This window comes from Dama dama, chromosome 23 (assembly GCF_033118175.1).
Source record: "Dama dama isolate Ldn47 chromosome 23, ASM3311817v1, whole genome shotgun sequence".
NCBI lineage: Eukaryota > Metazoa > Chordata > Mammalia > Artiodactyla > Cervidae > Dama > Dama dama.
This window is the reverse complement of record NC_083703.1, coordinates 48,435,924-48,450,077: the sequence shown is the minus strand read 5'-3', so window position 1 is coordinate 48,450,077 and position 14,154 is coordinate 48,435,924. Positions and strand designations below refer to the sequence as shown.

The 14,154-nt window shown below is 40.4% G+C and overlaps 1 protein-coding gene across 6 annotated transcripts in view; it reads right to left on the bottom strand.

Annotated features, from left to right (window-relative positions):
• Nucleotides 1-2,240: 2,240 nt before the first annotated feature.
• Nucleotides 2,241-14,154, bottom strand: part of SHLD1 (shieldin complex subunit 1) — a 101,764-nt gene continuing 89,850 nt past the window's right edge. For 5 of the 6 annotated variants that reach the window (XM_061126643.1, XM_061126644.1, XM_061126641.1 and 2 more), the window contains one exon: nt 2,241-3,155. In XM_061126643.1, coding sequence (XP_060982626.1) covers nt 2,713-3,155 — 443 coding nt within the window. In that variant the 3' untranslated portion in view covers nt 2,241-2,712. The remainder of the gene's footprint in view (nt 3,156-14,154) is intronic. The other variant, XM_061126646.1, reaches the window with a different exon arrangement.

The following is a 14,154-nucleotide window of genomic DNA, read 5'->3' as shown; positions in this document are numbered from 1 at the left end:
GGAGAAGACTCTTGGACTCCAAGGAGATCAAACCAGTCAATCCTACAGGAAGCCAAATGCGAATATTCATAGGAAGGACTGATGCTGAAGCTGAAGCTCCAATACTTTGGCCACATGATGGGAAGAGCCAACTCACTGGAAAAGACCCTGATGCTGGGAAAGATTGAAGGCAAAAGGAGAAGAGGGTGACAGAAGGTGAGATGGTTAGATAGCATCACCAACTCAACGGATGTGAATTTGAGCAAACTCTGGGAGACAGTGAAGGACAGAGGAGCCTGGTGTGCTGCAATCCATGGGGTCGCAAAGAGTCAGATACAACTTAGTGACTGAACAAAAACAACAATAGCAGTCAAGGGCATCTATGGATTAACTTCACATTAAAAAACAATAAAACTAGCAACTTCAAAATTCAACCTGTAGTTTTTCAAATATAAGTCATCATGGTTTGAAAATTATTGGGGGGCCAGTTGAATAGGAAAAGCCCATGTAGAAAATGTAGATAACTGGTTGTCAGAGGGATCTGGAGTCTTGTTTTCTCAAAGGACTGTTCATTTCCTATTTCCTTCCTGTTAGGTCTCGTTCCAGTGGTACTGTATTTTGAGGTGGATACTGTTCCCACATTTGTTTCTCCCAGAACTGGAAGCCATAGTGTGTAATTCCAAACTTTTAAAAGGCTTCTCTCTCCAGTCAAGAATCTGCAAGACATCTGGTTTGAGAGGGCACCCTCATTCACTGTTAACATACACATGTAAGCTGATCTATGTGCATATTCTGCTTTCTGGAGACCTATGAAGTCTTATGCTAATTAAATTTCCCCTAGAGTTTCTCAAAATCTAATTGCTCAGTGTTGCTGGCTTTTCTCATAGTCTCCCTGTCAAGTGATAGAACACTTCAGTGCAATTTGTTCCAAGGACCTTTGAGGGAGGGATTAGCATGAGGCTTCCGATTACAATTTCAGGGAGCTCGGTGCTGGGAGATGTCCTTCTACCAAACGAATCTCAAATAAACCTTAAGGATGCAGCTGAAGAACAGAGAACCTACCAGCACAGGCTTGGTTGGGCTATTTAAAAGCCATTCCCCTTAAAAACGGAACAAAATAATGCCATTTGCAGCAACATGGACCTAGAGATTGTAATACTGAGTGAAATAAGTCAGACAAAGAAAGACAAATATCATATGATATCGCTTATATGTGGAATCTAAAAAAAGGGTACAAATGAACTCATCTATAGAACAGAAATGGAGCCCAGACATAGAGAAGGGTGCAGGAGGAGGGACAAATTAGAAGATTGAGACTGACATGTATACACTACTATATATAAAATAAATAACTAATAAGGACCTACTGTAGAGCACAGAGAACTCTACTCAATATTCAGTAATGGCTTACATGGGAAAAGAATTTTAAAAGGAGTGGGTATACATATATGTGTAACTGCTTCACTTTGGTGTACACTTGAAACCAACACAACACTGTAAATCAACTATACATCAATACAATTTTTTTAATTAAAACTTTTTAAAAAAATGAAGCTGCTCCTGACCAAACAAGGGCAGGACAGGGGTGAGGCACCTGTTGTTCAGAGGGTGACAGAGGGTGTGGGCAACAGGCAGGGGGAAGCAAAAATGAGAGGAAGGAGTCCACTTAGGCAAAGGATTTCTTTTCCGCTTCCACCACAAGTTGACAAGCCTGCACCCATCAATCTGGCATATCATAAATGAGTTTACACATACTTTGGTGAGTGGTGCACATTTGTTCTTTTCTCACCTCTCACATTTACAATCTGGTGGAGATGAACAGACTTTTTTTTCTTTTAATTTGCGAATCTTAGCTCTTACTTTAGATGGTTCAAATGTTCCTTCCATACCCAGTGAGTATAAAACAGGAAACTCTGGCATTGGAGAAGCAAAGGTATAATTAAGATGTGATGGACCTTTTGGAACCATAGTTAAATTACTTGGGGACACACGTTCACAGTCACATGGTCACAGTTTTACAACTTGATTGAATTATTGTATTTGATTCAGCATAAGGCTTTGTACCCTTCAAAAAACCTAACTCATCAAGGGACTTGTTTGGCAGTCCAGTGGTTAGGAATCCACACTTTCACTGCCGGGAGCCCAGGTTCTATCCCTAGTCAGTGGGGCCAAAAAAAAAAAAAAGAAACCAAAAAAACTCATCGAATGGAAGACTGTTCTCTTAGGTCAGATTCTTCCAGAAGTAGACTCTGAGTCAAGGGTTCAGGTATAGGAGATTTATTATGGAAATACTCCCAGGAGACACCAGTAATTGAATGAGAGAAGGAGGGTGGGGAAACGAAGGAGCCAGGAAAGGGTGAGATAGTGAAACCCCAGCTTTGACCTGACCAGGAGGGGAGCTCTTGAACTTGAATCGTGCCTCAGAGCATGTCCTTCCTGGAAAGAAAGAAGGTGGACTTCTGGACTCCCAAACCACTTGGTCACTGGCCTTAGGTCAAAGGGATGGCCTAAAGGCAATAAAACCACCAGACACTGCCGGCTCTCCATCTGGGCTGGACTGACTCCAGGACCAGATCACAGATGCCAGCCTTGGCCTACAAAGCACTTAGCTGGGGGCTGGGCACACCAAGCCGGCAAGAGACCTGATAGGTTCTGGGAGATGCACCAATGGTATTGGCCACAGGTATACCCCCCTCCTGCCCCCATACACATGCCCTCACCACCAGGTACCAGTTACTGGTCTTTCATCAAGTTCTGCTGCAAGAGGAAATGAATAATATCTTTTGAAAGTCCTGGCGTCAGCTTTTCATCCTGTAGAGATGTACTTCCTTCTCTGAGTGGGTAGAAGTGGGCATCCCTGGAATGTTTCTGTAAGATGGAGCAGCCATTCTGGTTGAAGATGACCCGAGCCATTTGAAAACTGCGGAGGGTGTACTTTTGGTTCTCCTGGTCCTTCAGTTCATTGATTTTCTGAGACAGGCACTGGCAGACAGATGTAGAGAGTGAATTTCCAGATGCTGGCTGTGGATTGCCAAATACTTCATAGAATTTATCCAGAGATTTCCGAAGTCCATCATCCTCTTCCTTGGTTTCTGGTTGGCCCTTCACAGAAAGGTAAAGCCAGGGGTTCTCAGAGGTCCAGGAATCATTTTGCTCAGTATTTAGGTTACTATTGTCTGCAAGACAAAACACATTCCAATCCTCAAACACATATTTTAAAATAGCAGAAAGCAAGGCAAGAGCAAATGATATTTTTTTTTTCAGTTAACACACTCACTGTTCCTTGGTGCTGGATGAAGCACAAGCTGGAATCAAGATTGCTGGGAGAAATATCAATAACCTCAGATACGCAAATGACACCACCCTTACGGCAGAAAGCAAAGAGGAACTAAAGAGCTTCTTGATGAAAGTGAAAAAGGAGTGAAAAAGCAGGCTTAAAACTCAACATTAAAAAAATGAAGATCACGGCATCCAGTCCCATCACTCCGTGGCAAATAGATGGGGAAACAATGGAAACAGTGGCAGACTTTATTTTCTTGGGCTCCAAAATCACTGCACATGCTGACTGCAGCCACGAAATTAAAAGACGCTTGCTCCTTGGAAGAAAAGTTATGACCAACCTAGACAGCATATTAAAAAGCAGAGACATTACTTTGCCGACAAAGGTCTGTAGAGTCAAAGCTATGGTTTTTCCAGTAGTCATGTATGAATGTGAAAGTTGGACCATAAAGAAAGCTGGGTGCCAAAGAATTGATGCTTTTGAACTGTGGTGTTGGAAAAGACTCTTGAGAGTCCCTTGGACTGCAAGGAGATAGAACCAGCCAGTCCTAAAGGAAATCAGTCCTGAATATTCATTGGAAGGACTGATGCTGAAGCTCTAATACTTTGGCCACCTGATGTGAAGAACTGACTCACTGGAAAAGACCCTGATGCTGGGAAAGGTTGAAGGCAGGGGGAGATGGGGACGACAGTGGATGAGATGGTTGGATGGCATCACCGACTCAGTGCACATGAGTTTGAGCAAGCTCTGGGAGATGGTGATGGACAGGGAAGCCTGGAGTGCTAATCCATGGGGTTGCAAAGAGTCGGACATGACTCAGCAACTGAGCTGAACTATTCTTAGTAACTGGCAATGGGTAGAATCACCTGATTTCAGAATCGGTTCCCACTATCTAGGGATTATGCCACTCGTTTCCTCACAATAAGAATATCTTACTTGCATGTATCATGCAGGGGTTCTTAACCTGGGAGTCCTTATATAGAAATTCAGGGTGTAAATGAACTAGAATGGGGGAAAAACCTTATTTTCATTAACCTCTACCTGAAATTAAGAATTTCCTTCCATAAAGAATGTAGGCAACAAACTTATTAGCAGTAGCGTCTGTGGCTCTGTTACCAACAGATCACAGCTATTTTTATTTCATATTAACCTTTGTTGAAGATGTTTTAAAATATCACTTATGCTTATCACTATGTATGGACCAAACTGTCCCTCCAAATTCATATATTGAAGGCTTAATCTCTAATGTGACTGTAATTGGAGATGGGACTTTAAGGTTATTAAGGTTAAATTAAGTCATAAGGGTGAGGCCCTAATCAGACAGGACTTGAAGGCCTTATAAGAAGAGGAAGAGATCCTTCTCTCCCCTTCCCACCTCCTCCCGCCCCCATGTGCAAGAACCAAGGAAAGGACATGTGAGCATGTAAGCACGCAGTGAAATGGTGATCTTCTGTAAGCAAGAAGGAAAGTCCATGCTGACACCCTGATCTCAGGCTTCTAGCCTCCAGAACTGTGAGAAGATACATGCATTTCTTTTGTGTGAGGCCCCCAGCTGATGGTACTTTGTTATGGCAGCCTGAGTAGTCAAAGACACACTGCTCTGACATCACCATAGTTATTACTTCTGATACTAGATCTTATTATGTAAGTGTTAATAAAAAGCATCATATATTGAGTACAATATCATATCTTTGTTCTTTAAATGTTTTAATAACTATATTTCAATATTTTTTCCTTAGTAATCCTATATACTTTAATTCATGCATTTAAAAACATTATTCTGAGAAGAAGTTGAGAGACTTACCAGATGCCAAAGGAATTCATGGCACAAACACAGCAATGACCCCTAACATACAGTTCTGGGCCTTTTATACAGTTCAGACATTTTCTTTTCTACTCCCTGTAAGAATCCTTTAGACTCTTTGCCTCTAAATTAAAGTTATCATTTTTGTGCTTTTTAAAGGAGGGGTAACAAATAAACTAAGTGATTTAATAATAAAGAAGAAACCAGATCTAAAGACAAATCTTAGTTCCTGATCTAACCTGCTCCTCTCTGGACACCCTAATTCTTAACATAGGCATCTTTCAGGTCATTTGAATCAATGTTCCTATTGATGTGTTCTAGAAAAGACTTTGTACAAAAAATTAATTTGCAAGTTGCCAAATTCCTTATACAGCTAGCAGTTTTATTCTTTAAAATTTCATACTTTAAATCAAGATACATTTTCCTTTTTTCACTATGACATAAGCTTTATTAAATTACTAGCTTTAATTCCACACACACCCTACCCTTGCTAACTCAATTAATAGTTATAATAAAAATATTTGTACTTGCTAATGATCAAAAAAGTTGAATGACGCATTGGATGAAATTTTAGAAAAGGAGGCAGGATTTGATGCTTTGACTCTAGTTTTCCTACCAGGTAGACATGACATCTTTCTGAGCTTTGACTTTTTCATCTATAAAACAAGAGTTTTACTAAGTGATCTCTCTCCCAGAACTTCTATGGTAATACAGGGAATAGAGAAGTATAATCCAAAGCATTAAAGTATACAAAAAGAAAGTGGACATAAGTTTTGTGAGACACATGCAGGGTCACATGTGGACAAGCATTCACTGATTCAACACACATTTAAGAGCAATCTAATGATATCAGTGTAACTCATTACAAGTTGCTACGAAATACACAGAGGATGCTGAAGATCATGGCCTTCACCTGAAACTCACACTTCAACTAGACCTCAATTAGAAAGAGAAGACATACTTCTAGATATTAAACAACTGGAAAATACTCACAGGATATGTGTGTGTGTGTGTGTGTGTGTGTTGTAAATATACAAAGATGGGATGATATTGACTGGGGACAGTGTGGATACAAAGGATAAATGCAATGTTAGGGAAGGATCAGCATGTAGCAGAAATAGTGAGGGATGCCTCTTTGGAGAAGGTTAATTGCAGTCTTATTATGAAGGGAGCAGCAATCAGAGACCATGGAAACAGAAGGAGGGTTAGTGAACAAGGGCCATGTGGCAAGAAGCAGCAGAAACTAAACAACTCCATGGCTGGTGTCAATATCCTCCTCTACTAGTTGGCTATATTTTCAGCAGCCTGAGAGCCAGCATGGAGAGAGAAGGAGAGAGAATTCATAGAGTGGCCAGAGAGATTCCTGGGACAGACAACAGAGACCATGACTTTTTAAAGAATTTAGTGGCAGAGATGGTATATCTATTACACTGGATTTCAGCAAGCCTAAAACTATGTCCCAAGCCCCTCAACCATAAAAAATAAAATACAATTTTTTAAAAAGAAAAAGAAATTTCCTTTGTTGTTGACATGTCCAGAACTTCTGCCTAAATTCCCCCCAGTAAGCCCCTTACTTATCTGCAGCCTCCTGGATGGGTGGAGCGTGAGGGAGGCAGAGGCTGGCTTCTTTCTGGTCCTGGTGTCAGAGAAACAGCAGATGACTTCCTAGCCACCTGACTTGGAATGCTAAACACACTTTCCAATAGCAACTTTCTTATCCATATAGGTCAATAGGTTCTATAATGTGGAAGGTGACATGAATAGACAGAGTGGAAAGTTTGGCATCATCTAAAGGAGAGTGATTCATAACATAGTTTCCAAAGTCAAGTAGACCCAAATTCAAATCCCTGCTCTGCCAAGTTCAAATTGTGCAAACACTAAGTAAATTAATTAACATCTCTGAGATTCAGTCTGTTCATGTGAAAAATGGAAATACTACCAGTTATCAGCTCATGATTCTCATGTTGTGAGAACTGACTAAGATAATACATGCAAAGCACTTAACCCAACTTGAAAAATGGCTGATTCCAGGCTGGTAATAGGGAAGTATAAGCCCGGAACATGAATCCATAAAATAATTGAAAGTTTGATGAGACAGGCTATTGACAGCTCATAATACCTCCCCATAAGATACTTATTAGTTATGAAAGGAAAAAGAATAACTTTATATATAGTGGAGAAGCATGGCAGGTATCACCATACACAAGGGATCTAAGAGCAACATCAGTAACAGGACAAATCAAAATCATGTGTGACCTGATCCGGTGAACAGGAAGGCCCAGCATCACTTCTCAGAGAGTCCTGCCAAAGGTGCAGCACCTGAACCAATTATGACAAAGTGGCGGACAAAACCAAATCAAGAGAAATTCTACAAAATGAATGGCCTGTACTCTTCCCAAGTGCCAAGTTCATGAAAACCAAAAAATGGCTGAGCAACTGTTCCAGACTGAAGGAGACTATAGAGACAGGACAACTAAATGTAGCATGGGACTTCCTCTGGCTCCTTTTGCAGAACATTCTTGGGCCCCTTGAATGGGGTCTGGGGATTAGATGGTAGTAATGTGTTACTGTTACTTTTCTGATTTTCATGGTTTCATTGGACTTTGTAGAAGAATGTCCTTATTTGTAGGAAAATCAGAGGTGGTAGGCAACAAGTTGGCAACTTACTCTCAAATCATGGAAAAAAAAAAAACCTTTATATCATACTTGCAAATTTCTATGATTTGTTTCAAGAAAAAAAATTAAAACAAACTTGTGAAGGAATAATTGTTAAAATTTCTTTGGGTAGCCTACTATAAAATTTAAACAATCATAAAAGCCTTAGTGCAGGGATTGGCAAATACAGTTGCCTAACAAACGTACTGCCATTAGAGAGGTGAGGGGAAAGGGAAAAGGGAAGGATCCCACCATGGCAGGGCGAGGTGCCCCTTTCCACCTTCTTTCCCACAGATGATCTGGTTCTGGGTGTAAAGGCAGGAAGCCAGGGGCTGGGGAGGGTCAATGGGAATAAGTGGGGAGAGAAGGAGAGCTATGCAGTGATACTCCAAGTAGTAGGGCGTGTACTTATTAAATAGCTGGTCAATAACTTGGATATGCAGATTTAAAACTTCTCATCTGTGTTTCATTTAACTTTTGAAATTCAGTGTCCATGGAAGAACCTAAAAACCTAGCCTGTCACCTCTATTTTCAGGCAAATGTCAAGCAGCTGGCAACTCATCTTCAAAGAGACCCTCCTTCCCCTTTCCAGAAGAGTAATGGCAATAATGGATTGAGTTATTTACTACGTCAGTTCTTTTGAACACTCCTTCTAGTTCATTTCAGACTTTAATTTCCTTTTAAAATTTGCTTTTCCACCGACTACAAAGTCATCTCTTTAATCATGTGGCTGTGGTGAACTTTTGGATACATTACTGTTTCTTCACCAGTATACAAAGCCAGCCACTTCTTTTCCTGATGTACCTACACACAGACAGAAGATGGATATCTGATAACTTGGTCAGTTCCTGCTCCGTGGAGCATCCTCACAGATATACTCAAACCCCACCCTATTCTACCTGTTGCTAGAGCTCAGACTTGTAGGGCTCTCAACTGGGGATAGAAATGTCTACTCTAGGGACAGATTGGGGATGCTTTTGTGAGTGGGACCCAGGATGTAAACATCCTACAACGCATGGAAGAATCCCATATATCAGAGAATCATCCTTTCCCTATATCCCAGTAGTGCCCCACACCCCCAGGGAGCAACTCTGGCTCAAAGGATTCTGGAAGGAGTGGGAATGGAATGCTGAATCCCACAGAGTTGTAACAGATTGATTTGCTGAGCACAGAAGAATTGATGCTTTTGAACTGTGGTGTTGGAGAAGACTCTTGAGAGTCCCTTGGACTGCAAGGAGATCCAACCAGTCTGTCCTAAAGGAGATCAGTCCTGGGTGTTCATTGGTAGGACTGATGTTGAAGCTGAAACTCCAATACTTTGACCACCTGATGTGAAGAGCTGAGTCATTTGAAAAGACCCTGATGCTGGGAAAGATAGAGGGCAGGAGGAGAAGGGGACAACAGAGGATGAGATGGTTGGATAACATCATCGACTCAATGGACATGGGTTTGCGTGGACTCCGGGAGTTGGTGATGGACAGGGAGGCCTGGCGTGCTGTGATTCATGGGGTCGCAAACAGTTGGACACGACTGAGTGACTGAATTGAACTGAACTGAACTGAAGGCATTTTTGCTATTGATACCTGCATAGTGAATGTCCTTCTAAGGGGTCACCTGTTTGCACCATGCATTCCTTTTCTCCCAGGCTTTGAGAAGGCTTTTTATTTTCTCAGTGAGGGCCCCAATCCTAATAATTCTGGTATTATGTAAATTGGGTGGAATTTCCCTTTTTATTTCAATATACTTTCCATGGTGAGTAGATTTCTTTAGGATTTGAAAGAAGAAAGCAGGAAGGATGGGGCTTGACATCACAATGCTTTTGCATGCATTGCTTCCAGGGCAACTATCTACCAGAGGTAAACTGTTAAATTTTCTTTGACCAAAGAGAGTAGTGATAATATATAGATATTTAAGATTCTTATAGACCTAAGAACTACTTTTATATCTTTAGTAGTTATAGATGCTATTTGAGTTTAGTAATCCAAGACAATCAATTAGTATGGAGCATTTGAGATTAATTGTTGTATTCTGAGATTAATGCCATTAGCCTTCAGAAAGCCAGATATTTAATGAGAGTTTCTCCCAGTGAATCTTCCAAGGCTGCTACTTCTGTGGTTGATAAATGCACAGTGGTATTTTTATCTCTGTGAAACATCTTAGCTTTCAACTTTTAAGTTTCTTTTAGATGGATTTGATATTTAGAACTTTGCATCCTCCATGCAGAAGCATCAATAGCCGCCTACTCTGCCTTATTTGTCCAGAGTTTCTTTTACCAGCAACTGCTAATTGGGAGGATCTGTGGCTTCAAGGCTGTATAGAGCTGACAGAAATCTAACCTAACACTTAATAAAAATATGGAAAATGATTAGGATTTAAAGAAAGAAGGAATATGTGGTTTGTATAATCTCCTATGTTGCTTGGGCTGTGGGGAGGGGAGCTGCCCCTTTCTCAAGGTGCTGCATGGCACTCCCAAGGGTAGTTCTGTTGCCTCGGTTTGTCTGTTGGAGGCTCACTAGGTTCTGTGTGGCTCTAAGAAAAAGTCACAGGCATGAGAACAAGGAGAAAGGGAGGAGGGGGTCACGTCCTGGTGAGGGGTGGTCACTCACTAGCACACTTTGGATGCACTGACTCATCTCCTTCATGACAGCAGCCAGAGGCCTCCCAACGTCCCTACATGGGTGACCTACCAATTTTAGTATAGCAGGGGCTGTGGCCCAAAGATCTGGGGACCCCTCTGTTAGGCTGCATCTTCCTGTTCCAAACCTCACTTACTTTTCCTTCCTTTATATCCTCTTCTTTCCTCTCATTCTTGCTGCCTCACTCCATACTCAGTGGAGGAAAAGAAGAGTGAGCAGGATCACTGGATGAACAAGAACAAATCCTACCTCCAGCCCTACAGACCTCAAAGAAATCAAACTGGTGCTGACACCTCTGCATCCTGACTTCTTTCCTGATCCCTGAGCATATCAAGAATGCTCTCCCCTCAAAACCAGGACTTCCCTGGTGGTCCAGTGGCTAAGACTCCATGCTCCCAATGCAGGGGACCCAGATTCAATCCCTGACCAGGGAACTAGATCCCATGTGCTGTAACTAAGAGTTCACATGCTGCAACTAAAGATTCCACAGGCAGCAACAAAGATCCTGCATGCTGCAACTAAGATTGGTGCAGCCAGATAAATAAATAAATATTTTTTAAAAAAGAAAAGAACGTTCCCTCTTCAAAATCTTTGCACTTGCTGTTCCTCCCCATGGAACATGCTTATTGCACATATCTGCACAATCGGTTTCCACACCACCATCAAGTCTCTGCTCAGATGTTTGTTACCTTCTCAGTGAGGCCTTCTGTATTAGGATGGCCTAGGTTATGCTACATAACAAGCAAATCCCAAATCTCATAAAACAACAAACGATTATTTCTTACTACTTGCACTCTGTCATACTACTAGCGGATCTATATTATCCTTGCCCTTACCCTAGAACCCAGGCCACTACCTCAACATTGCTTAGTGACTACAGCAGATGGAACAGAGCATGGTAGGGCAGACAGTCACTGGAAGAGCACTGTCATTTCTGTTCACATATCAATGCCAATGTTAAGCTGTATGGCCAAACCTGATTTCAAAAGAATGAGGAAGAAAAATTCTCCTATAGGGAGAAGAAGAGATTACTGGTGAACAGTAATTCAGTCTGCCACACTTTTTTGGAGCACACTATTTAAAACTGTATTTCTTTCACTTTCTAGATCCTGGCTGTCCCTATTTCCCTTGTCTGTCTTATAGTTTCCAAATAAACCTAACAGCATCTAATAATACATGATTTGTTTGTTTACTGTCGATCTTCTCCTACTCAAGGTTTTTTTGTCATTCTCATTATCTGTTGTATCACCATGGCCAAGCACATGGTAGATACATTAAAAAAGTTTTGATGTTTTGTTTTATTTGATAAGTTTTACTTTCAAATGTACATGTAAATATGTGTATTACTATGGTGACCAGTATTCACTAGGGTGACTGGGACGTCTGCCCAGGAAAACCAAAGTTTGTGCCTGTTGTCTCAATTATTTATTAATAGTATCCTTTTTCACTCTCAAAAGGGCCCTGGATTATATCCACTATATGAACATATGAATCATGATATATTACACTTATAAGCTGATGCTGGAGGAAGGGGCAGATATATTTTGGTCAACAGTGAGACATTCCACCACACACACCTGGGGGCAAGATAGGGGAGGATTGAGTTTTGATGCCAGAAATAATCCCAGTCTGTGGTATAAATAATGTACCTATAGATTTTTGTTTGTTGGTTTTTACTAAACCTTCTGTGGATTTGTTCTATTGTATTCCAAGAAAATCCTCTTTTTCTACCCCTGCTTTTTCATACCTGGTATTTTTCCTACCCACTTGCTATCTAAGAAATTTTGATTACTGCCCTGCAAGTGAAGGGCTTCAGTTCACTCTACTCTATCAGCGACTTGCTTAGATTCCTCTTTCTGGTTTCATCTGGCTGTCCCCCACCCCTCAAGGAATAGCATCAGCATTGTTATTCCTCATCTCATTAGTAACATAAAATTAATGACCAGAAAAACATAAGCTTAAGCCTCCTTTTGGCCAATGGCTTATACATTTTAGAAACGGCAAACCATTTCTTTAAGGGACATAAACCACATACTCATAAGGAAAGGCAAGGAGATGCTGGTATTAGGATATTTAATCCAAATTAACACTTCAAAGGATGGATGGTGTGGTCAGGTGCTTTTGAAACCACAGTCTAGGTCTGTACTTACATCTTTTTGAAAGTAAAATCATGGATGAATCACCCAACAGATGCCAAGGGCAGAGAACAGAGTCCTCTAAGTGGCAACTGCTGAGAAATAAAATAAATGCTGAAAAAACTTAAAAAATATGTGTCATAGGTGAACAGCCCTAAGAGTAGGTGCCCAGAGCAACTAACAAAGGTCAATCTCTACTGTCTGATTTATAAACTATCTTACTTTTACCTTGGCATTTTATATTTTTTCTGAAGAGATTAAAATTCAAAAATTTCTGAAGAGATTAAATTCTGAAAATTACAGAGAACAATAAAATTCCAGTTCACACCACTCCAGATTGACAATTACCTAATGACATATTTGCTTCAAATCTTTTTTTCCTATTAAAGAAGAGTTAAACAATTCAATTAAAGTTGACATATAAGTAGAAATTCCCACATAGAAACTGATTTCCTCCAGCCCATTTTTATACTTTACATATGTAAGTATCCATAAGCAAGATAGAGTGTTGCTTTGTGTGTGGTGGTCTTTTCAATTTTATTTTCAAGATACAAAGTTTTGCTTTACAGTATTCTAATGTAGGAATATACTGCGTTATTTTTCATCCATTCTCTTGCTGAAGGCCATGTAGATTGTGTCTAATTTTTCACTATCACAAACATGGCCTTAGTGAGCCCTTGTGTACTTGTGAGACTTTCTCTGGAAATACATCCTGGAGTGGAATTGCTGAGTTAAAGGAAACATGCGTTTTCAATTTCATTATATCCTGCCAAATCACTTTCCCAAGTGGTTGCAGCATTTATAGTCCCACCAGCGCTGTCTAGCTTTTCCTGTTTCTCCATAGCTTTGCCAAACCCTGATACTGTCAGATGCTTCAAGCTCTATCTCCTTATTGGGTTCACATTTCCCTGATTACTCCTATGCTGAGCTGCTTTTCACATGGGTTTCCTTGCTGTAAACTGTTAATGTTCTTTACCATTTTCCTTTCAAGTTTCTGTCTCTTTTCTTTTTTTTTTAATGGCTTATAAAATTATAAAGAAAACAATATCTTTTCTGACTTTTCTTCAATTAATCTCAAGACCAGATTTTTCCAGACTGAAGGAGATTTAAAAAAAAAAAAAAATGTGAGGATGAAAAAAAGACTACATGAAAAGCCTCAAGTCCTGTTTTTGTTTTAACCACAAACCTGCTTCCCAAGCAAAACAACCCTCTAGGTGTTAGTTTATCACTACCAAAAAGTGATACTGTGTTTCTACTCCATTTAATAAAAAGTCATGATCCAGGGGCCAGGAACACATCCAGCTTATTGAATCTCATTTTCCAGACAAGAAAATTGAGACAGGACCAAGTCTCCAGAGTCACTTGATGAAGGGACTGGCAAATAGAACACACAAAAAAGGCTAATAGGCTCATTATTTTTCTTAATTAGAATCACTTTCATATAACTACCATTTGCCACAATGAGGACCACTGATGGTGATGATGGGCCAGGTAGGGCGTTCAAGAGTCTCCCTAGATGATTCATAATCAACATTTAGAAACCACAAGCTTAGATACTCGAAATGCTTAACAATTCTCTTCTTTACTATGAGACTGAGGCTTAGCCCGAGGCTTGATTTTAAAAACAACTTGAATTTGGCTTTTCTTCTTTTTTTGTTCAGTCGC